The following is a 21,927-nucleotide window of genomic DNA, read 5'->3' on the forward strand; positions in this document are numbered from 1 at the left end:
TTTAACTACTGCAAAATTTCAACATTTTGTAAATGCAGAAAAAAGCAAAATATAGTTTATACTAGGCATTCACGGACAGCTGGATATTGTGTGTGTGTGTGTGTATGTGTGTGTGTGTGTGTATGTGTGTGTGTGTGTGTGTGTGTGTGTGTGTGTGTGTGTGTGTGTGTGTGTGTGTGTGTGTGTGTGTGTGTGTGTGTGTGCGAGTGTGTGTGTGTGTGCGTGTGAGGGGGCGGTGATGATTCAGAAGTCAGATTTCTCACAGGAACAGCCACTTCACTAGAAGCAGAAGCACATTGCAGTTGGGCAGTGAGGAAATCTTTTTTTATTTTCTTAATCTTTAGGTATCTGAGGGATCCTCATAGAAGAGTACAAACATTAATATTGGATACATTTTTTTCCCGACATTGCTGCCCGTCCCTTTTGAATCTGTCATTGTGAGAGAAACACAGCTTTGACAATGTCAAGAGTTACCAATCTGTCCAAGCTGCGTCAGGAGAGGATGAGGGAAATCAACCTGCGGGTGAGTTGTTGGCTCCATGCTCATCTACCTAGTGTAACATGAAGTTAAATGACTTCAGGTAATGCCATCTGACTGACTTCAGTGTGTGTTTGTGTGTGGGAGTGCGTGCCCGCGTGCATGTGTGTGTGTGTGTCTAAACCAATGGAAATTACCATTTTTTGTGTGTATAATGGTGTGACTTTATTCATTTAAGGGTACTGGTTAACCCACTTACTCTAAATCACTGATTTAGAAAAGTACGCTGTTGTACCATGTTCATTTGTCTTTTCCTGTTTTTGTTTTTTGTCACTTCCCCCTAGTTTCCACATCACTGAGTCAACCCGTGTTATATGCACTCTCACACAGAAAACATTTCCTCTTTTGATGACATGAGACCAGGCCTCTCAGTCCATGGGCCCAGACTTGCTGCAGAGGTTGCTCATCCAATATGCTCTCTATCTATTTGTGAATGTAGGGGGTGGTTATCTGGTTAATATGGATATTTGCTTGTACTGAGTGTACTTGCTCACTTGGATATTTGTCTATAGTAACTGTTGCCATAGAAATGGCAGTGGGAGTGGGTGATGTTATACTGCTCTCCCAGAGAATATTGTAGGCTCAAAATAATTGTGTGTTACAAATATATAAAGAAAAGTGCCAAGAGCAAGATTTACTAAGTGTTTTGCACAGGTGAACTATCTATCTATATTTCTATCTATCTATCTATCTATCTATCTATCTATCTATCTATCTATCTATCTATCTATCTATCTATCTATCTATCTATCTATCTATCTATCTATCTATCTATCTATCTATCTATCTATCTATCTATCTATCTATCTATCTATCTATCTATCTATCTATCTATCTATCTATCTATCTATCTATCTATCGATCTATCTATCTATCTATCTATCTATCTATCTATCTATCTATCTATCTATCTATCTATCTATCTATCTATCTATCTATCTATCTATCTATCTATCTATCTATCTATCTATCTATCTCCATACATCCATCAGAGCTCTGCTTGGTAGATGACTTTATTTCTTGCTTGCTTACAGTCGATACATGCTTATTTTTAGATTTCATACAACTAGATAGATAGATTGTAGCTGTTGCCGTTGGCAGGAATGACCAAGCTTCCTCCTACACAGCCTCCAGGTTACAATTCCAGCCCAGTAAGGGATAGTTGAGTATTTTTGAAGAGGGGTTGTATGGGTATACTTAGACAATTAGTATGTTACCTAATGGAGATGGCTGTCCGCATATGTCATTTTAAGGAGTTTGGGAGAGACGTCCCTGTTGCAGAATAAATGCTAACCTAAAACCTAAATATCCGTTCAATTGTATTCAACTGAGATTTTTTTCCACAGCTTTAGTTTGCTGCCAGACAGCAGTTTATTTTTTTGTATCACTCCGCAAATCAACTGCTCGACTCAGAGCTTCTGCAGATTATTAAAGAAACACAAGAAAACCAAAATAAACGACTGTCTGACGGCCAACTAAAGCTGTGGAAAAGATCATAGTTTAGCGTACAAATTAACGGATACTGTGGTTTTGGGTTAGCATTTATATATCTGGTTTTTCTGCAGGCCCCCTCTGCAACAGTACAAGGCTGACTTCTGCTACAGTGACATCTCCCCTAAACTCCTTATAGTGACTGCAGTTGCTGTACTGATTGCCACTTCAGCCTCTCCTTCCAGGATGTAAATAGTGTTCAGTTTAGTCCTCCTGGTCCTCCCAAACTCCATAACCACCTCCTTCATCTTGGTTACATTTAACAGGAGGTGGTTCTTGCCACAAAGCAGTTGACCAGTTCCATGTATTCGGTCTGCTGTCCAGCACTAACACACCCAACAACTGCTCAGTCATCTGAATATTTCTGCATATGTGACAGGCGTTGTATTGGAAGTCTGAGGTATACAGTAGAGGGTGAAGAGGGCAGGTGAGAGTACAGTCTCCTGTGCTGATAACCACTGGCTCAGACATGCATCAAGCCACACACACAGACTGTGGTCTCTCCATCAGGTAGTCCATTTTGGAAGCATCTACGTTGCTTCTTTTGGAGCCTCTCAGGCTGCAGTGTGGGCTGGATTGTGTTAAAGGCACTGGAGAAATCAAAGAACATCATCTTCACAGTTCTGCCTGCTTTGTTGAATCATATTGAGTTGAGAGTAGGTTCACTGAAGCAGGTAAATAGCGGTGTCGTCTACTCCAACCTCTGGGTGATAGGCAGGGGTGGACTGGGACAAAAATTCAGCCCTGGCATTTTTGGCCATGGCAGCCCACCATGATTATTTATACGATATGTGGAGGCAGGGGCGTTGCTCCAAATTCTGGGCCCCTATACAGGAAGTCCTGATGGGCCCTCTGAGAGGCAGTCTTACAATACAAACATGTAAAAGCTATGTTTGTCTATAGTCCAAAACGTATGAGTGACTGGTCACTCTCTGAGCCAGATAACAACACAATGTTTCTATTGATGAATGACCAAATCATTACGCGTACTTGAACACAACCCCTGGTCTAATGACTCTTAATAATCATGCACACACACAGTGTTTCTCACAGGAATTTGGGAGACTGTGTCGTGCACCCTGGACCTTCTAGGGGGGTCCGGGGGAGCATTCCCCGGACCCCCCAAGATTTTTTTTCAAATGTTAAAGTAAAATTCATCAATCTGGTGCACTTTGAAGAGAAAACTAAGGATAAATCAACTGTTTCCTATGTAAGCTATTTAGTAGGCTATTATTTGCTGGAATAATGTATAGACACAGATGACCAAAAAGCAGAAAGAAGAAATGTACATGTTTAAAAAATCCAGTCAGCTTCGGGAATTTTTTTCCTTTGTTTGTATTTTTTAATGGCCCAATATAGGCCCCTGATCTTCGTAGCCCCGAACAATGTTATTTAAAAAATAACATAAATGTACTGACGAATGAAAGGCCCATGAAATCTTTTTTTTCCCTAAATAACGTTTTTCTGGGCCTTCAAAGATCAGGGGCCTATATTGAGCCAGTAAAAAAAAAATAAAAAAAAAAATATATATATATTTTTTTGGGTGCAGCCCCCCTCTGCCTTGGGCCCCCCAAGCCTGTCCGCAGTCCGACGGCCCTGAACGTAACTGACCATCGTCAGATGCTCATAATCACGGAGTAGAAGTTGAATGCATGATAATACAATTTAATGCAGCCTCTGAATGGGCGGCCCTCTGCTGTGTGTGTGATTGGGCCAGGCCCAGCCTAGAACCAATCATAATGAGTAATGGCCTGGGACAAAGTTTTATTTAACTTTCAGGTGAAGTTGACAGCCTGCACGCACAATTATATGTCCATGGCACTCCCGAGAGGGAAGGGCCCTCGGCCCGGCCAAGTCACACAGCCGAGGGTAAAAAAAAAAAAAAAAAAAAAAAAAAAAGGATTTTTAATTTTTTTTTTTTTTAATAAATGGACCCGGCCCGGCCCAAAATGCCTGCCGGCCCACCGGGACGATGCCCGGTATGCCAGATGGCCAGTCCACCCCTGGTGATAGGTTAACTTAAGTGGGTCCAGAGCGGTGCTCACCTGAGGTCTGAGATGGGCCAATAATATCAGCTGGTTATATCAGTGATGTTGACCTGATCTGGAAAATCTGGATCTATTATGTAAAGCATGGTGCAAAGTCGATTCATGATTTTACATAGGGGAGAACGGGGTAATCTGAGACACTTTTTACATTTGCTCCCCTCTAAGCGAGCTAAAATGATTTATCACTGAAATGTACACATTTCCCATTAATTCAGGATGTTTCCTAAAAAAAAGTTGTTATGTGTCTCACTTTACCCCAGCTGTGGGGTAAACTGAGACAGACCAGAAAAATCAAGGGGGTAAACTGACCCACTTACTTTTTACACTCTGAAACTAACATAACAACACAAATTGTAGAATCCTGACAGCTAGCTTGAAAACCAAATATTACAAAACTAATGTCGGACTAGTAACAGAATCATGGGGTTTGGTCAATTAAGCAAATTTTTTTTCTAAACACTTGAAAGTAACTCTGATCAAATACAACATATAATTCATATTCAATAATTAACATTCAAATGAAAGATTACCAGTTAGATTAAAACACAGTCTGGGGGTCAGAACACAGGACCATTAGAGCCAGCTAGTGTATGGGGGTCAGAGCAAAGGACAATCAGAACCAGAACAGTCTGGGACTCAGAACACAGGACTAGACTCAGCTGTCATTTTCCATGTTTTTAGTCTTTTTTTCTGCATTTGTTTTATTGGGATAATTCATTGAATAAAGACATATTTCTTAGAGTCTATTGATGTTAAAGGTCACTCTCCTGACCCCCACATACATACGAGCCAAACCATGCCCTTGCTGACACCCCTTCAACCATCAACCCCCACCTCCAGCCCACATTGTCTTTTGTCTTTTCAAACTAGTCTCCTTGCTACCTCAAATATAATGGATTCATTAAAAGAGGGCACATACACTGTCTCACTTTACCCCACAGCATTTGTCTCACTTTAACCCACTACCACAATTTGAGAAAAAACTACCTATCTCAGCAATTCAGGCTAATCTTCAGTTATCATCATCACATGGTTTCATATGTTGGTAGTTCATCAACATGTGTGATAGAAGTTTTTCTACCTGAATCAATTTGCTTTGGCACAACAATCGATTAAGTTGACAGCAAGACAATTTACTTTTACATACAAAAAAGACATTTTTGTGAAAAGAACATGCTTACAACATCACCATGAGGTTCTCTCTTTCATGGCCAAGGTGAAATGAGATGGGCTTGAAAACATATATCTCACATGACCAAAAATGTGTTCCGTGTCCTACAGTAGATACAGGGGGTGTCTCACATTACCTGATGTCTCACATCCCCCGTCCTCCCCTATGTGGTTTCTGATGTTGGTTTCCTGACGTAACAGGAAACTACCAACTGCCAAAGTGTAGCAGTAATGCTGTTAATTCTTAAGAAATTCTGATGTGGTTTGTGACATTGAAAAATATACAGTCCATGTAATTAAATGAAAGTACTTTAACAATATGCAGGTCTTTCTTTTAAACACTTTTTCTGCTTCTTTTCCAGAATAAGGAAAGAGAGCACATGAGGGAGCGAGAGAAGGCAGCGAGGGAGAGGGAGGCACGCTACACCAATGGCCACCTCTTCACCTCGTTGACAGTGTCAGGAACCACACTCTGTTCAGCATGCAACAAGAGTATCACTGCCAAGGAAGCACTCAGTTGCCCCAGTAAGTAACATAGTCACTGAACTTCTGCATTTTATATACAGTGAAAGAGGGGATAGTATGGAAGACAAAGTAAACAGTATATGCGTCGATGCACACACACACACACACACACACACACACACACACACACACACACACACACACACACACACACACACACACACACACACACACACACACACACACACACACACACACACACACACACACACACACATTAATGCAGTGTCAAAGGCTTTTAAAAGTTGCTGCAATGCTGAAACAGAAAGGAGATATGACGTCTTAGTATTGTTAATGTTTGCTTTCATGTCTTAATTTTTTTCCCAGCATGCAATGTCACTATCCACAACCGCTGTCGAGACACTCTGCCAAACTGTGCAAAATTGAAACAGAGGGTAAGACGCAGGCTACACCTCAAATCATCACAACTGTACTTCTTGAATGCAGCTTTAATTGCAAGGTTTAAAATGATTGGTTGTGTCCTTTGTTAACACAGCAACAGAAGAGTGCCCTAATGCGGAATAACTCATCATTGCAGAATGTTAATCTGCGCAACAAAAGTAAGAACTTTTCCTATACACACAAAAATACTTTTTTTAAAACCTTTATTTATACAGGTAAATCCCATTGAGACCGGAGACTCTTTTTCAAGGGAGACCTGTTCCTATTCCCACGTTTACCATTCACACACACATAGCAGGCTACCTATCTACATTCACACGAGGCAAGGTGGGTGAAGTGTCTTGCCCAAGGACACAACAACCATGACACAAGTGGCAGAGCTGGGATCGAGCCGCCAACCCTTCGATCATTGGCAGTCCCGCTCTACCACCTGAGCCACAGTCGCCCCAAATACACTTTACAATTCATTCAGTATCCCTATCCCACCTTCACCAGTTCTACTTATACCCTTCTTGTCTCGTTCTCCTTCCTCTAACTATTATTTTTCATTGCATAGCTCCAGGAATGCGCGAGCGTCCGAGTTCAGCCATCTACCCTTCAGAAAGCCTACGACATACTCTACTGGGATCCCGTCGTGGACGCTCCAGCCTTCTAATGTCCAAGAGTGTCTCCACCAACAATATTGCAGGGTAAACTCCACTACAATTGTATGCGTAATTCTTAATCCCTAACTAAAGCATAGTCAGCTATGGCACATTTCTCTCAGACACCTTAACCAGGATTTTTGAACTTACCCAGACTGCTCTGATTTGCAACATTTATGTGTGTGTGTGTGTGTGTGTGTGTGTGTGTGTGTGTGTGTGTGTGTGTGTGTGTGTGTGTGTGTGTGTGTTGTAGGACCCTGAATGACGACTCTCCTCTGGGGCTGCGCAGGATCCTGTCCCAGTCCACAGACTCCCTCAGCTTCAGGAACAGAGCCATGTCAGTGGAATCTCTCAATGATGACGGTATCAAACTCATACTTATCCACTCAAGACTGAAATCTGGTGACAATCTGACTGATAGGAATGTTAGTTTCAAAACCAATCTTTTGACCCACTGTATTCCAGTATCTCGAAGATTTTTTATTTTTTTTATTTTTTTATTTAACCTTTATTTAACCAGGAAAGTCCCATTGAGATTAAAAACCTCTTTTTCAAGGGAGTCCTGGCCAAGAGGCAGCAACAAGTTACATGTTCACTCACAATAATACACTCACAACATATAGACAAAAATTAAAATGATAAAAAGCTATTATCAAATAAAATCAGAAAAAAACTGTTTTCAAGTAAAATAATAAAAACAGTTCCAAGTAAATTAAAAATCATAGAAAACAACTACAAGTAAAAGAGGTGGTCTGAAATGCTCTCAACTTAGATTTAAAAGCGTTCAAAGAAATCATTTCGGTTAATTTAAAATCTTTTTGTAGCCAGTTCCATGTGGTGGGAGCAGAATGGATGAAAGACCTTTTTCCTAATTCTGTGCGTGCAAATGGAATTGACAGAAGCATCTGATTGTTTGAACGCAGATTGTGGGAAGCAACACTTTTCTGTGTGATTAAGTTACAAATATAGGAGGGAAGTAGCCCTAACATGGCCTTATAAATAAAAGTGCACCAGTGTCCCAGCCTTCTGGTGGACAAAGAGGGCCAACCCACTCGAGAATACAAGTCACAGTGATGGGTCAGGGCTCCACAATTAGTAATGTGGAAATTTCTTCTTTCTGAATGACTCCAGCCTGTAAAAATACCATAGTCTAAAATTAATCGATCAGATCAAATCAAATGGTTTCCTATAACATCCTTGGTAGTTCTTTAATGCCAATGTTTTTTTTTCTCTTGTTCAGGAGATATCTACTATACTTCGGTTCTGGAGGAGATGGAGTTTGAGGGCCAGGACTTTAAGGCTGACTCATGGAGCATGGCAGTGGACAGCAGTTACTTGCAGACACATCGCAAAAACGACATCAAGAGGCAGGATGTCATTTATGGTAACAATTGGTTTATATTTGATTTATTTTGCTTATATCTCAAAAGAGACAGCACGACAAAATTCCTTTTTGGCTGCGTGCTATGAAAAAGGAAACAGTCTTTAAATCTTCAAAAAAATCCTCATGATCTGAGACATTAAAAAAAAATGCCAGTTAAATAGATAGAAAAATGACTTTATTTTTTTTTAAAGTATGATAACAATCCCAATTTACTGCAGCTATACATAATTAAAATTTGGTTTATCAGAATTGCAATTCCTCTCATTGCATGTACTGTATGATAGCTGCAGTTTACTACATTATTTATTTGTTCGTGTGTGTGTGTGTGTGTGTGTGTGTGTGTGTGTGTGTGTGTGTGTGTGTGTGTGTATATGTGATGTGATGTGGGTATATGTGTCCCTCTCAGAGCTGATTCAAACAGAGTTGCACCACATGCGGACGCTGCATATCATGGACAGGGTGTTCCGGCAGGGCATGCTAGAGGAGCTTCAGCTAGACCCCAGCACTCTGCACGCCATGTTCCCCTGCTTGGACCAGCTGACCAGGATACATTCCAACTTTCTGGCACAACTTCTCCTGCGTCGCAATAACAGCATGCAGTCTGGATCCAGTCGCAACTTCACCATTCATCAGCTGGGGGACATATTACTAGAGCAGGTGCCTGCCACACACATCATGAGGGGAGCACAAGTTATCATGAGGTCGCTGGTCCGATCCCCGGCACCGGACAGGAGGGTGTTAGTTGCTGGTATTACATCTACGGTGACCACCATCTCTACCATTGTGTCCTTGAGCAAGACACTTAACCCAAAACTGCTCCAGGGGCGCTGTTCTATGGCTGACCCTGTGCTATGACCCCCTCTGGAGTGGAAAACCTTGATAGGGGATATGCAAAAAGATAAATTGCAATGTGCCCTGTGTACAATTTACTAAATTGACTTACAGTCACACAGAACTAAATTTAAACTAAGATTGATTTGGTATTTTTCTGTGAAGGAATTTTGTGTATTTCAGAACTACACTGAAGACTTGGGTCTGAACAGTGACAAACAGAGGTTACAGCTTTCTCATATGAATATAGAAATAATGAGTTGAATGCATGTTTAGTATGAAAATAAAAAGTGTGAAATATTTTATAAAATGTTTTTAGTAAGAGATATCTCATGATGGGTTAAAACTTTAAATATAAGGCTTTTGAGCATGAGTTCTCTGTCAGCTAGTTCCCTCACAAAACAACTTGTGTGTGTGTGTGTGTGTGTGTGTGTGTGTGTGTGTGTGTGTGTGTGTGTGTGTGTGTGTGTGTGTGTGTGTGTATGTGTGTGTGTGTGTGTGTGTGTGTGTGTGTGTGTGTGTTCTTCTGTCAGTTCTCAGGCCAATATGCAGATGAGATGCGTAAGACCTATGTTGAGTTCTGTAGCAGCCACTTAAAAGCTGTCAAATTATACAAGGAACTGCTGGCCAGAGACAAGAGGTTCCAGTGCTTCATACGGGTAAGACATACACACAAAGAAAAACAAATTAAATATAAAGCATTCAGAGTCAGCTGTTTTAGGAAAACCCCTTTTGTTTAATTTATCTTACTTATCTTTCTTTTACTTAACAGTAGACTTTTTTTTAATAAAAAGGTCAGCAATAATAAGGCACAACATACAATATATCTTTGTGATTCTTTTTTTTTTTAAGATATTTTTTGGGCATTTTTATGCTTTATTGATAGTGCAGAGAGACAGAGGTGAAATGGGGCAGAGAGGGGAGTGACATGCAGAGAACGACCGCGGGCGGGAATCAAACCCGGGTCTGCTGCTGGGCCCGGCCCGGGAGGGGGACGCCTTACCGACTGAGCTAAAGGCGCCCCCATCTTTGTGATTCTTTTTAAACAAAATGTAAACCTGCGGACATACAAATCCTTAGATTTATAGCCTATGTCCTTTTTGTTCATGTGCAAGATTTCAATTTTTGTGTCACAGGTTCGGAGTTTTGCGTTTTGAGGTCACTGCCCATGCAGCCATAGACTAAAGAGTAAACTTTATGATGCCTGGGTTTACGTGCATAGGAATCTCCACATCATACAGTACATCCTAACATCTAAGTGTATGGCAGAGACACAGCACACAAAAAAATGACAGCCAGGATCATTCTGTCTGTGTGTTCCTCTATGTGTCTTTGGGCAGCGGGTGAGCCGAGGACCCTTGCTACGTCGCCATGGTGTTCAGGAATGCATCTTGTTGGTGACTCAGCGGATCTCCAAGTATCCTGTGCTCGTCCAGCGCATTTTGAACAACACCACTGGTAAATCACCACAGTCACTCACAATGGCTTATGTGGCCCATAAAGTATAGTAGAAGCAGTTTGACAAACTTGATGGATAATGCTGGTGGCTTTAGAATATTATGTCTACATGTGTGTCAGTTGCCTTTGGTTCTTGTGCGTCCACAATCATCCAATATGTTTCCTTGTCTCTTCCAGATGAGGAAGAGGAAGCTTCGACTCTGGCTCAGACTCTCTCCATGGTCAGAGAACTCCTTAGTTCAATAGACCAACAGGTAATGACTTTCTGAGTACGGTAAAAGATATGATATTAGAAGATGAACAGCGAATGGAGATGGATAGATGGATGGATGAATGGACCTCTCTAAACATACAGTCAAAATCACCAGATTTTCATGAAGTTCTTTTTATCTTTCTCCTCCTCTCTGAAAATATTGATCTCTACACCCAATTCTGAACACCACCGATTTTGAAGTGAAACCTCCACCTAGGTGACTGGGAAACTTAATGTCAGAATACCACAATGTTGATCTCCTCCTCCTCTGTGACAGCTAGATGTCTAAGCTACGACCAAAGCAGCTAACTGTTATGCTGCTGGATGCAATAACCAACACATAAGTCTCCATGTACTCCCACTGCTGCTACTGGCTAAAATGTTAAAATTGTTTACCATGATGGGGCTGCAGAGGCCAGTAGAGTGTATGCATAGGACTGGAAATACGACTGGCCATAGTTTTTAAGATGGTAGGCAGTGCCAGTGTTGGAGCAGGCCAATCAGAGCAGACTGGACTTTTGGGGAAAGAGATGGATGCTAAAATAAAGCTTTTCGGACAGGGGGGAAGCAATGGCAGGGAGAGACAAATTAAATGAATTGGAAATTAAATAGGTTTGACCAATAAGTTTCTAGTGAAAGCTAAAACTTTCAAACTTGAACCTGAGAATCAGCACGATATGTTAACCCTTGAAATGATTCAATCAGCACCAGTATATTTTAGTATAAGTCTCTTTTGCTATATTTAATTTAAAATCGAATCACATTATTATTTTGGACTCCAAATGAGAGATTTTTTTCTCCTGGTGTGGTAGATGGAGGACCTGGAGCAGACACAGAGGCTGCAGGAGATCCAGGCCAAGCTGGACCCGCGGGCTGAGACCAGGGTGAGGGACGGGGGACTCTTCAAGCCTGGAGAGCTGCTCCGACGGAGACTCCTACATGAAGGAAGCCTGTTCTGGAAAAGCCCAGGATCACGCCCCAAAGGTATACGGTACATGGACATTAGTCTGTGTGTAAAGTAAATTAACTCACTCAATATGTAGCGCTGCACAGAATGATATCCTATAGGCTTAATCTGGTGCTACTTATTTGATCAAATGAAAATGACAGTAGTACCTCAAGTTGATAATCGCTTCAGGAACGGCCACTGCAGTCAAAGGCTACGTGACTCCAGAGCTCATTTTCCCATGCTCCTTTGTAACGGCTGCGTTTACAGGCTCTATAACACTTCATCATTTTATAACTTAATATGAACCTATACTGCCACAGTCATGGAAACATAACAATGGGTTGTAGGCTACTTGAGAAACTTTTCCTGCGAACTGAATTGACGGGCAAAAAAATTAAACTTGACAATGTTTTGTGGTATATTTGGTCTGTGTGTGTGTGTGTGTGTGTGTGTGTGTGTGTGTGTGTGTGTGTGTGTGTGTGTGTGTGTGTGTGTGTGTGTGTGTGTGTGTGTGTGTGTGTGTGTGTGTGTGTGTGTGTGTGTGTGCAGATACACAGGTCTTACTGATGACAGATATCCTGGTGTTTCTACAGGAGAAAGACCAGAGGTACCTCTTTCCGTGCCTGGTAAGAAATTGTATTCACACACAAACATAAAAAATGCACACTAAAGATAATTACTTGTGTAGAAATGACAACTGTGTCCATTTTTTTATTAATTATTGTTCTCTCATTTTTATTCCTTTCTCTCTGTGTATTACTTCCTCCAAACACAATCCCCTTGCTGTGTGATCTGTAGGACAAGCCCCCAGTGCTGTCCCTTCAGAACCTGATAGTGAGGGATATAGCCAACCAGGAGCGAGGCATGTTCCTCATCAGTGACTGCTCCCCTCCTGAGATGTATGAGTTCCACGCAGTGTCCAAGGAAGACAAGAATGTCTGGATACGCCACATCCAGCGAGCCGTCAGCAAGTAGGCAAATGCGCCACCATATCATACAAGTTATACAGTGTCTCGTTCTGTAATTTTAAAAGAAATAGGTCAACATTATTTCCAATAGTGAGATTATAAAAAAATCTATCTCATGTCGATCTGTTGAAGGATAGTTCAGGTTGGGTCGCAATATCAGTTTTTAAAAATTAGAATCAGAAATCTGGTTATTGCCAAGTAGGTTTTCACACACAAGGAATTTGCTGAGGTATTTAGCTACACAACCGACGATATAAACATAAATGAAGTAGTGCAAGAGTCAATAAACGAGGCAAATCTTTCGCTCTATCGGTCTACCGAAAGGACGAGATCACGGGTACAAGCAGCGGAAATAAATTTTTTTTTTTGATTTTCAGCCATTCACACACATACAGTACACAAATACATATTTACTAAGTGATAGCAAGAAGTTACCATACATGGTGCTTGGGAGCAGTTATAATCTACATATGTTCATTTTTAAAGTGATAACATATTCTTTTGTGCATAATCCGAATTGAAAGAACTGGTGACCAGAGCTACTGAAGTGAAGTCCCAGTTCAAAAAGTTTTTTTCACTTTTCAAAATGACATGATATGTGTTTGTATATGAATGTTGCTGTATCTCTTAGCATGTTAGCATATTGTGCCAGTGTTTGATATGTATCAGTAAATCATTGCTCCCCTCGTAATTCATTAATAAATATACATTTAAAAGTGTACAAAAAAAACTAACAGGATTTGTATGGTCTATGCTATCTGTGTGTCCAGGTGCCCATCAAGAGAGGAGTTCCCCCTGATAGAGACTGAACACAAGGCCCTTCTGAGGAGACTCAAAGGTCAGGAGACACACATTCATGTATAATAATAAAGCCAATATATATTTTTTAAAACATATAGCCTACATCACATTTAAACATAACAGATGTATTTTACATATTAGCATTACACCTGATTTTATATGCTGATTTTAATGTTTCCCTTTTGTTCAATATACATGTCTTTGCTTTAGTTTTTTGTGTGTTGGCTTTATTGCTACACCTGTTTTTAATTTGCTCATGTGCTAATTTTATAGTAAAAGTGTCTTGTAAGTACCTAGAAAAGCACTAAATAAAATAAATTTATTATTATGATTATGATGATAATGATGGTGATGATGATGATGATGATTATTATTATTATTATTATTATTATTATTATTATTATTATTATTATTATTATTATTGAAGACGTGCTAAGAAGAGGCATTGTTCTGCATTGTGTTGGATGCATGAGTGTATTAATGGTGACCCCCCCCCTCCCCCCACCCCCAGCCGACCTGCAGCAGAAGGACCGTGAGATGCTGGAGCTGCTGCAGGAGAGAGTGACTCTGTTCTGTGAGCTGGCGGAGGTGAGCAGCGGTCAGGTGTGTGTCCAGCCTCCAGTCACTCGCTACCTGTTCAGAGCAGACACACCCCAAGCCCCCCGCGCAGAGAAACTACTGCTGGATGCCACAACTGAGGGTAAAACACACACACACACACACACACACACACACTAATAAACCGATCACACTGTCTAACTGAAACTACACTTTTATCACCAACCACCAACTCGGTTCATCAGATGTGAACCTATAGATAGAGAGAGAGAGAGAGAGAGAGAGAGAGAGAGAGAGAGAGAGAGACAGACAGACAGACAGACAGACAGACAGACAGACAGATGTACTGTAGCCTATGTATATATATATATATAAATATTAGGGCTGTCAAGCGATTAAAAAAATTAATCTAATTAATTACAGGCTCTGTGATTAATTAATCTAAATTAATCGCATACTTATATGACACTTGTATGCCTGTTTATAAACAACTGTAGGCCTATAGGCTACCGTTCGTCTCTCTCTCTCTGTCTCTCTCTCTCTCTGTCTCTCTCTCTCTCTCGCCGTCTCTCGTAACTTCTGTCTCTTCCCCTCAGCCAGGCTTCTACATTAAATAGCCTACATTTAGGAACTACTAGCGCCGAAAAAAAACACAAAAAAACAAGCAGGCTAAATGAGGCACACACACACACCCAAAGGAGGAAAAAAGACAGGCATATGCTAGGAAGAGTGAGAGGGGGCGGGTGTCCGTTTAGACGATCGCAACTAGCAAACAGAAGTGAGACACAAGGAAGATTGAGAGACACTGCGGAGAATAACATAAAACGTATTCCTACCTTCATGCTTATTTGCCCGGAGCAGCCCATAACACATCCATAATGCCCTCGGCCTCTTTCCCCTGCTTCTTTCTTTACTCTTTAATCCTGTGTGGGTCGTGCCCGCAAGCTACAGGTGCAGCTCCGCTATCGTCTCACCTCTTTTGCACCGGGTCAAAGGGCAATATAGAAGTGCGATTAATCTGCGCTAATTTTTTTAATCGCGTTAATTTTTCTGTGATTAATTAATCGAAATTAACGCGTTAATTTGACCCTAATAAATATATATATATAAAGATGATATTTGTAGTGTGTAAGTTATAGGTGTGTTTGTGTGTGTGTACATGTTTCCACAGTGGACAGGTTGAGTGAGCTCCTCCTTGGCTCCTCACTGGACATCCCTCTGCTGTGCCATCACAACCACATGGAGCTGTTAGAAACCTGTGAGTCCCTCAGCCATATAACCCCTACCCTGAAGACAACCAGAGGATTTGGACTTATTATTGCTTATTCATAAGTATAACAATAGGGTTGCAAAATTCCGGGAATTTTCAAAGTTGGAAACTTTTCATGGGAATTAACGGGAATTTGGGAATTAACGGGAATACACGGGAATTTACTCAATTTAAAGCAAACCAAATGCACTTCATTCTCCTAACTATATTATTTCAGTCCTGGCAAACGTTCTAGACTGTAAAAAGCTGTTTTTTCAACTACTATTTTATTACATTTATAAACATTTAATTTCAAATCCGATTTTTCTAAATGTTTATTGAGACACCCAACTTGATGTCATATATTGATTTTTACTAGACCAGGCTTAAAGAGGCTTAAACAGTGATTTTAAATATAGTTGGGTAAAATATATTTTAGCATAATCTTGACTAAAACAACCAGATTTCATGCAAGTACACTTGACAAATTGCACATAGCACACTGCTTACTGCAGGGTAACTGAGGCCACTACCCCCTACATGCACTGTGCATTTCTCCATCACATGGGAGGCATTTTACTTTATTTATTGAATGGGTTGGGTCAGACAGATGAGTTATATTTTACTCAACATTCATCTTTTTGTTGTTCAATTAAATTATTGATTGTTCATAAAATATTCAAAACTTGATAAAGTTCTTCTTACAAATATGTTTGTTAAAATGTAATGTATTTTAATTTTGCATGGATGTCTGCCTATGACTAAACATAATGTTTAAATGTTTAGATTTATGTTTGGAAATGAAAAGAAAATCATTTAAATTACCGCCATTTAGTTAAAGGGACTCACACCCATCGTGCAATTGAGAATTACAGCACTATCATACCATCCCGCCTCCCTCCAATGCCCCCACACCCTTGTTCCATGCTTGTATCACTGGTTTCACTTCAGAGGTGTCGGCCAGAATACCACTTATGGCCAAAGGCGTCAGACTATAAGCATGAGACTAGGAGAGGAGGAGTAGGGTTTTATCCGCTCTTTATTTTCCTTCTTTCACAGGCACAGTCGCATATAGATTGCGGGAAAAGAACAAAGGTTTAAACTCCGCTCGTGAGGAGACGTTACAACAGCTGTTGCGACCCGCGAATCGCATGCAAACTATATTATAACAGCGATCGGGACTGCATGTACATACTCACACACGGGTGATTCACATTTAAACTCAGATAAACACGTTTCCATGTGGAATGATCGCTTACTGCGGCAACGCTCACACATCTGACCGAGGGAGAAGAGAACGGAAACTAAACAGGCTCTCTGTCCGACTGACGTCACGGCCCTAACTGACTGCTATCCACACTGAACAAAACACATTTTAACACACTGTAAGAACTAACAACACTGTAACTTATGAACGTTGGGGCCTTTTCTACAATGGTCGCTACTCGCTATTGTCTGCCGTGGAATCAAAACAAACCCTCTAGTTGAGAATGCGCAATACAGAAGCAGACCGCAAACAGACAGGTCTGTCGGCCAATCAAATCGTTCGGACCGAACGATTTGATTGGTTGAATTTTATATACTGTATATTTTTCATAATATTATGAGATTGAAATCATTGTTTGTTTTTACTCCTGGTGGGTCTGTCTTATATTTTAGAGTGTAATTACCTTATTAATACCATTTTAACCTAATCCAAAAAAAGTGTAAAAATGCACCAAAGGTAAGAGTCGCTTTAATTCCTATATTTTCCAATTTTGAATATTCCCAAAATTCCCGAGCGAAAGTTCCCGTGGAAAGTTTCCGGAAATTTAGCTGACCTAAAGAGTGTAGTTACCAGCTCAAACCTCATATGTCACTGTGTATATTTAGTATAGTAACTGTTTTATTCTTTTAGGACACTAGTGCTAAGTGACTGCTGTAACTGTCTCTGTTCAGGTGATCAGGATCTATTGGTCAATGGAGCCCATGATTACTTTGCTGCAAAGGTGAGCTGAGTGCCAAGATGAAAGTGGGTTGAATACGGTCTAGTTTATTTCAGCCCAAAATATACCCATAATATATTATTTATTGACTGCATTATGTTTAACTGTATCGTCATTGTCATGTGAGAATTTATGAGGAATATCTTTTTACCTTCTAAAGGATTGCATGAGGAGTCAGGACACGCTTCCATCCGCGGTAAGTTAGTGGTTTCTTAAAGTGTGTGTGTGTGTGTGTGTGTGTGTGTGTGTGTGTGTGTGTGTGTGTGTGTGTGTGTGTGTGTGTGTGTGTGTGTGTGTGTGTGTGTGTGTGTGTGTGTGTGTGTGTGTGTGTGCGTGCGTGCGTGTGTGTGTGTGTGTGTGTGTTAGGCATACGTAAGTAATACGTTTGTTGCCTGTGTTTGCAGATCTACCAGAGGCTGGTGAAACTGAATGTTTATCTTCATGCACTCCAGGTGAGTAGGTTTCTATACAGGTTGAGTCATACACAAACTATGACAAGCCCCTTTAACATTTTATCATTATGGGTTGACAAGTATCAATTTAGTTTTCACTTGTTAAAATGACATTTTGATAGGTTGAAATGCCATTTTAAGGTTAGGTTGACATATACAGTATATCTTCAAATGGTCAAATTAGGTCTTATTTCTATTTAAAGGTGTAGTACTCGGTAGTAACTGTACAATTGGTACAATGACATTACCTGTACAAGTAAAGGTTAAAGAAGGTGTCAGCGATTCTGGAGAATGCTTGTTGTCAAAATCATTTTTTGTCACAAGCGGTGAATATCTCCTCCTAATCCACTACCTGTGCATACTGTGTCCCCTGAAAAATAAATCACACAGTACGCACAGGTAGCACAGTGGTATACTAGCTAATATTAGATTGTCCATTCTCAGCCTGTAACATGATGAATCATCTTCTGCAGGCTGCTGTGATCAAACAGGACTCCATCTTGGAGCTGCTGCTGCAGCCCCAGGACACTGTGGAGGTGTGTGCAGGGGGACGGCGCCCCCTGTGGAGAGAGGCAGGACAGCGTGAGGCCGGGGCAGGATCCTCCATCGGTGAGCTGGCTCTACTGCAGAGACAACACAGCCTGCTGCAGGAGGAGCTGCTCAGGCTGCGCAACTCTGAGAGCCGCTTCAAAGACAGTGAGAAGGCCCGGGCCAAGCTGGAACGCCAGGTCAGACATATGAAGACCTCTCCACAGCCCGGGGAACACATTTTACACGTAAGGATATTTCAATATTGCAATTCTTTAAAATTATGAGACTTGCAAGACTTTTTATTTTTTGAATTTTTTTTTCAAAGCTCAAAATCAAGAGGATGAGTTAGTCAGCTTCCAAAAGCACTGGAACATACCCATTCAAAATTGTAATTCAGTAGCATTTTCTTTTGTTCAATATGACATACCAATGTATTGTACACACAGCATGTTTGTGTGCAAAAATGTGTAAGATCAATCTCAAACTGCGATGACCCTTTGGGAAGTCAAAGCAACAAAACCCTCCAGAATTACACAAGACCTTAAACTAACAAAAGGAAATAGTGATTTTAATGTGAATTTAAAGCAACTAGTTAACACTGCCTGCCCCTATGTTTTCTACAGTATCTTACCTCTTTTTCTTGCTGTTTTAGCCTACATCTCTGCAGCCAGACATTGAGCTTTCAGCTGGAGCTAACAACCCTTATGCGTGTCAGAAAGCTGTCCACCAATCAGGAGGCCAGAGAGACTGCAGTGATGTAGAGGTGGACATGACGTCAGATGATGATGATGATGAGGGTACGGCGTCTGAGAGCTCCAAAGGTCAGATAACAGACATGTAACATACACTTATTGTAATATCGGGTCAATGCTTCATTTGAGTGAGTTTTTGGAGGGTTAATGAGGGATGTTTATTCTCTTCTACTCCATTAGAGCAGCAAAATTGACGGATCTTATGTTAGGAATAATCCTCTCTACAAGTTCAAATGTTTGTCCTCCTGCTTTATGTTCATCTGACGACATTTAATTCAGTGTTTTGTTGGAAATTTTGGTAGGCCCAATCTAATAAGAATACCGTCGAAGTGTCCCTGGGCAAGACACTGAACCACACATTGCTCCCGATGGTCCAGAGAGTGCCTTGCATGGCAGCTTCTGCCATCTGTATATGAGTTTGTGTGTGTGTGTGTGTTTGTGTGTGTGTGTGTGTGTGTGTGTGTGTGTGTGTGTGTGTGTGTGTGTGTGTGTGTGTGTGTGTGTGTGTGTGTGTGTGTGTGTGTGTGTGTGTGTGTGTGTGTGTGTGTGTGTGTGTGTGTGTGTGTGTGTGTGTGTGTGATAGACAGACAGACAGACAGACAGACAGACAGACAGACAGACAGACAGACAGACAGACAGACAGACAGACAGACAGACAGACAGACAGGCAGGCAGGCAGGCAGACAGACAGACAGACAGACAGACAGACAGACAGACAGACAGACAGACAGACAGACAGACAGACAGACAGACAGACACCCCAGCTTCATCATTTTGTTCAGTTCCTTACAGTCACTTGATCTGACTTTGTTTCCTCAACAGATGGCTGCAAAGAAACGTCACTTTCCATGTCAGACTGGTAGAAGATAGAAGACCAACATTCAGGTTCAAGACTCAAACAATACATCGTGACTATCTTCTCACAATCCATGTTTCATTCCATCGACAGTCACTTAGTAATGATACAAATAGTAGATAGAAATATGATTTAAATCAAATGAGAGCACTAGAGTGATGAGTAAAGCATGAGTGTGTTAGTGCCATGGAAATGTACATATACTCCATCATTTAATTCCACAGAAATGCAGTTTTCTTTAAGTTTTATCGGGAGACATGACCAAACAGACTGATTTTGTTCTCTCTTTTTCAGATAATCAAGCTATTCCAGAGGAGATATAATCCTTGTATGTTTTACAGAGAAATTGAGCTCATGGCTAGAACTGATTATGATGGAAACGTATATGGACTCCAACAATCTGCATGTCTATCTGCCATTCAGCGAGTCTCAATGTGTTTTTAACTGCTTTGCTTTTGAGTAGATGGCATGTGACAGTGAGTTTTTTCAGAATTTTTTTGCTATGTTTTGGGGTTTTTTGGGACTTCCATGATTTCATAGCATCATTTGACCAAAGGGGAGTTGTGAGAAAACTGAACGATATTGCTTATATATATAACATTTATATCTTCAGATTTTAACTAAACAAACATTAGCCTGATGGTTCTGGTGGCTACTTGTACAGAAGTATTTCTAACATTCAGTTATTTTTTTCTGTATAACTGCATTTCAATGAATGTAAAACATGAAGGACTCATTATTTTTCAGGCAAAGCATTAGTATTTAGTTTATATAGCGTAATGATAGGTGAGCATTGTTAAAATAGAATAATTTCTGCTTTTTTTAGGTAATATATTGGTGTATTGTAGTCTGGTTGGAGCCACGTGTCCTTCAATGTAAACGGTTTGACAGTGTTTTATTGGATACAGTGTTTTATTGAAAATTCATGGATACTAAACTCTTCCCAAAGAACAAACCACACCGGGAAAAAACATGTTTATTTTCATCGCATCACAAAGACCAAAATGGCAATATTACGTGAGATATCAGAATGATACATGACAAGCACAATCATAAGCAATCCAATACATCTGCCTTGCAATAAGTACTGATTGTTTTAAAAAAAATGTAAATGCCTGTGACTGTTGGATGCTTATCTCTGTTTGGTTAAATAATTATTATTATTATTATTAAAATAAAATATTATAAAATATGATAGATTTTGTGTGAATAAAGAATAAGCAGATTAAAGATAACAGTTACTTAATTTCATTTCATCCAGTTCCGTTTTATGGTTTTTCACAGACACAAAGTCACTTAAGACCTGTTCCTGACAGCAGCCAACACAATGCAAATGAAAATAATTTTTTTTGTAATATCTTTACCTGATAGACCTGGATGACTATTAAAAATAAAGTCACTCATAACATGTTTAAACTTAAAACAACATAAACCATTGCCTAGGTCTGGATTCCTGCATCCCTTTGGCTGTATTACCATCTGTCAAGGATTTCTATCTGTAAAGCAACTTTTCAAGTCTTAAACATGTAAGAATTATAATCACAACAGCGTACAGATCGCTTAAACCTGCATGAGCTAATGTTAAATGAAAATGTGTATGTACTGACACGTCTATGTAATAATGTGCCCTTTGTCACTCATAGTGAGCGGCCTAACAGAGAGTTAGGGAGCTGGACCTGCAGCTCCTCTCGGCTTTACAGGAGCTTTAAGTTGACCTTTATCTAGTGGCTATCAGAAACACCAGTCCAAATGAGTGATCATGTTTCTATGTAACTAGAGGATGTGCAAACTCAACACGTTCACCATAATGATGACGATAAGACAGTGTCCTTTTCTCAACTTGTTTCTGCTGCCCCGAGTTCCCCCCCCCCCCCCCCAAAAAAAAATCCATAATTAGAGGTCGAAATACACCCCCCCGATTGGCACTCACCAACAACTACTGACAGATATTGAGCTTCCCAGTGCTGGTACTGTGGACAAAGTTCTCGATACTGTATATATATTCTAGTTTGTATGGGAACACATTCTCCAATGTCCTGATCACAATAAAGTCAGGTGTTACCTCTGCTGTTACTATTGATT

At 40.5% G+C, this 21,927-nt stretch overlaps 1 protein-coding gene across 1 annotated transcript; it reads left to right on the forward strand.

Moving 5' to 3' along the window:
* Nucleotides 1–307: 307 nt before the first annotated feature.
* On the forward strand, nt 308–21,644 carry arhgef2a (Rho guanine nucleotide exchange factor (GEF) 2a). Its single transcript, XM_080044941.1, has 24 exons — nt 308–523; nt 5,610–5,772; nt 6,100–6,167; nt 6,269–6,332; nt 6,731–6,863; nt 7,072–7,181; nt 8,059–8,202; nt 8,609–8,859; nt 9,567–9,692; nt 10,374–10,491; nt 10,669–10,745; nt 11,557–11,728; nt 12,243–12,319; nt 12,492–12,664; nt 13,432–13,499; nt 13,974–14,162; nt 15,192–15,278; nt 17,208–17,257; nt 17,415–17,450; nt 17,659–17,706; nt 18,180–18,482; nt 18,890–19,058; nt 19,812–19,874; nt 20,140–21,644. Exons 1-23 carry the CDS (start codon nt 461–463, stop codon nt 19,850–19,852), a joined length of 2,730 nt encoding a protein of 909 aa, XP_079901067.1. The 5' UTR covers nt 308–460; the 3' UTR covers nt 19,853–19,874; nt 20,140–21,644.
* The last annotated feature ends 283 nt before the right edge of the window (nt 21,645–21,927 follow it).

Source organism: Ammodytes marinus, assembly GCF_949987685.1.
Source record: "Ammodytes marinus genome assembly, chromosome: 17".
Lineage (NCBI taxonomy): Eukaryota > Metazoa > Chordata > Actinopteri > Uranoscopiformes > Ammodytidae > Ammodytes > Ammodytes marinus.

Coding starts and splice junctions, on each gene's coding strand:
- arhgef2a (XM_080044941.1), top strand. CDS start 461: ATGTCAAGAGTTACCAATCTGTCCAAGCTGCGTCAGGAGAGGATGAGG. Junction 6,333..6,730: donor TGTTAATCTGCGCAACAAAA/GTAAGAACTTTT, acceptor TTCATTGCATAG/CTCCAGGAATGCGCGAGCGT. Junction 12,320..12,491: donor GGTACCTCTTTCCGTGCCTG/GTAAGAAATTGT, acceptor TGTGATCTGTAG/GACAAGCCCCCAGTGCTGTC.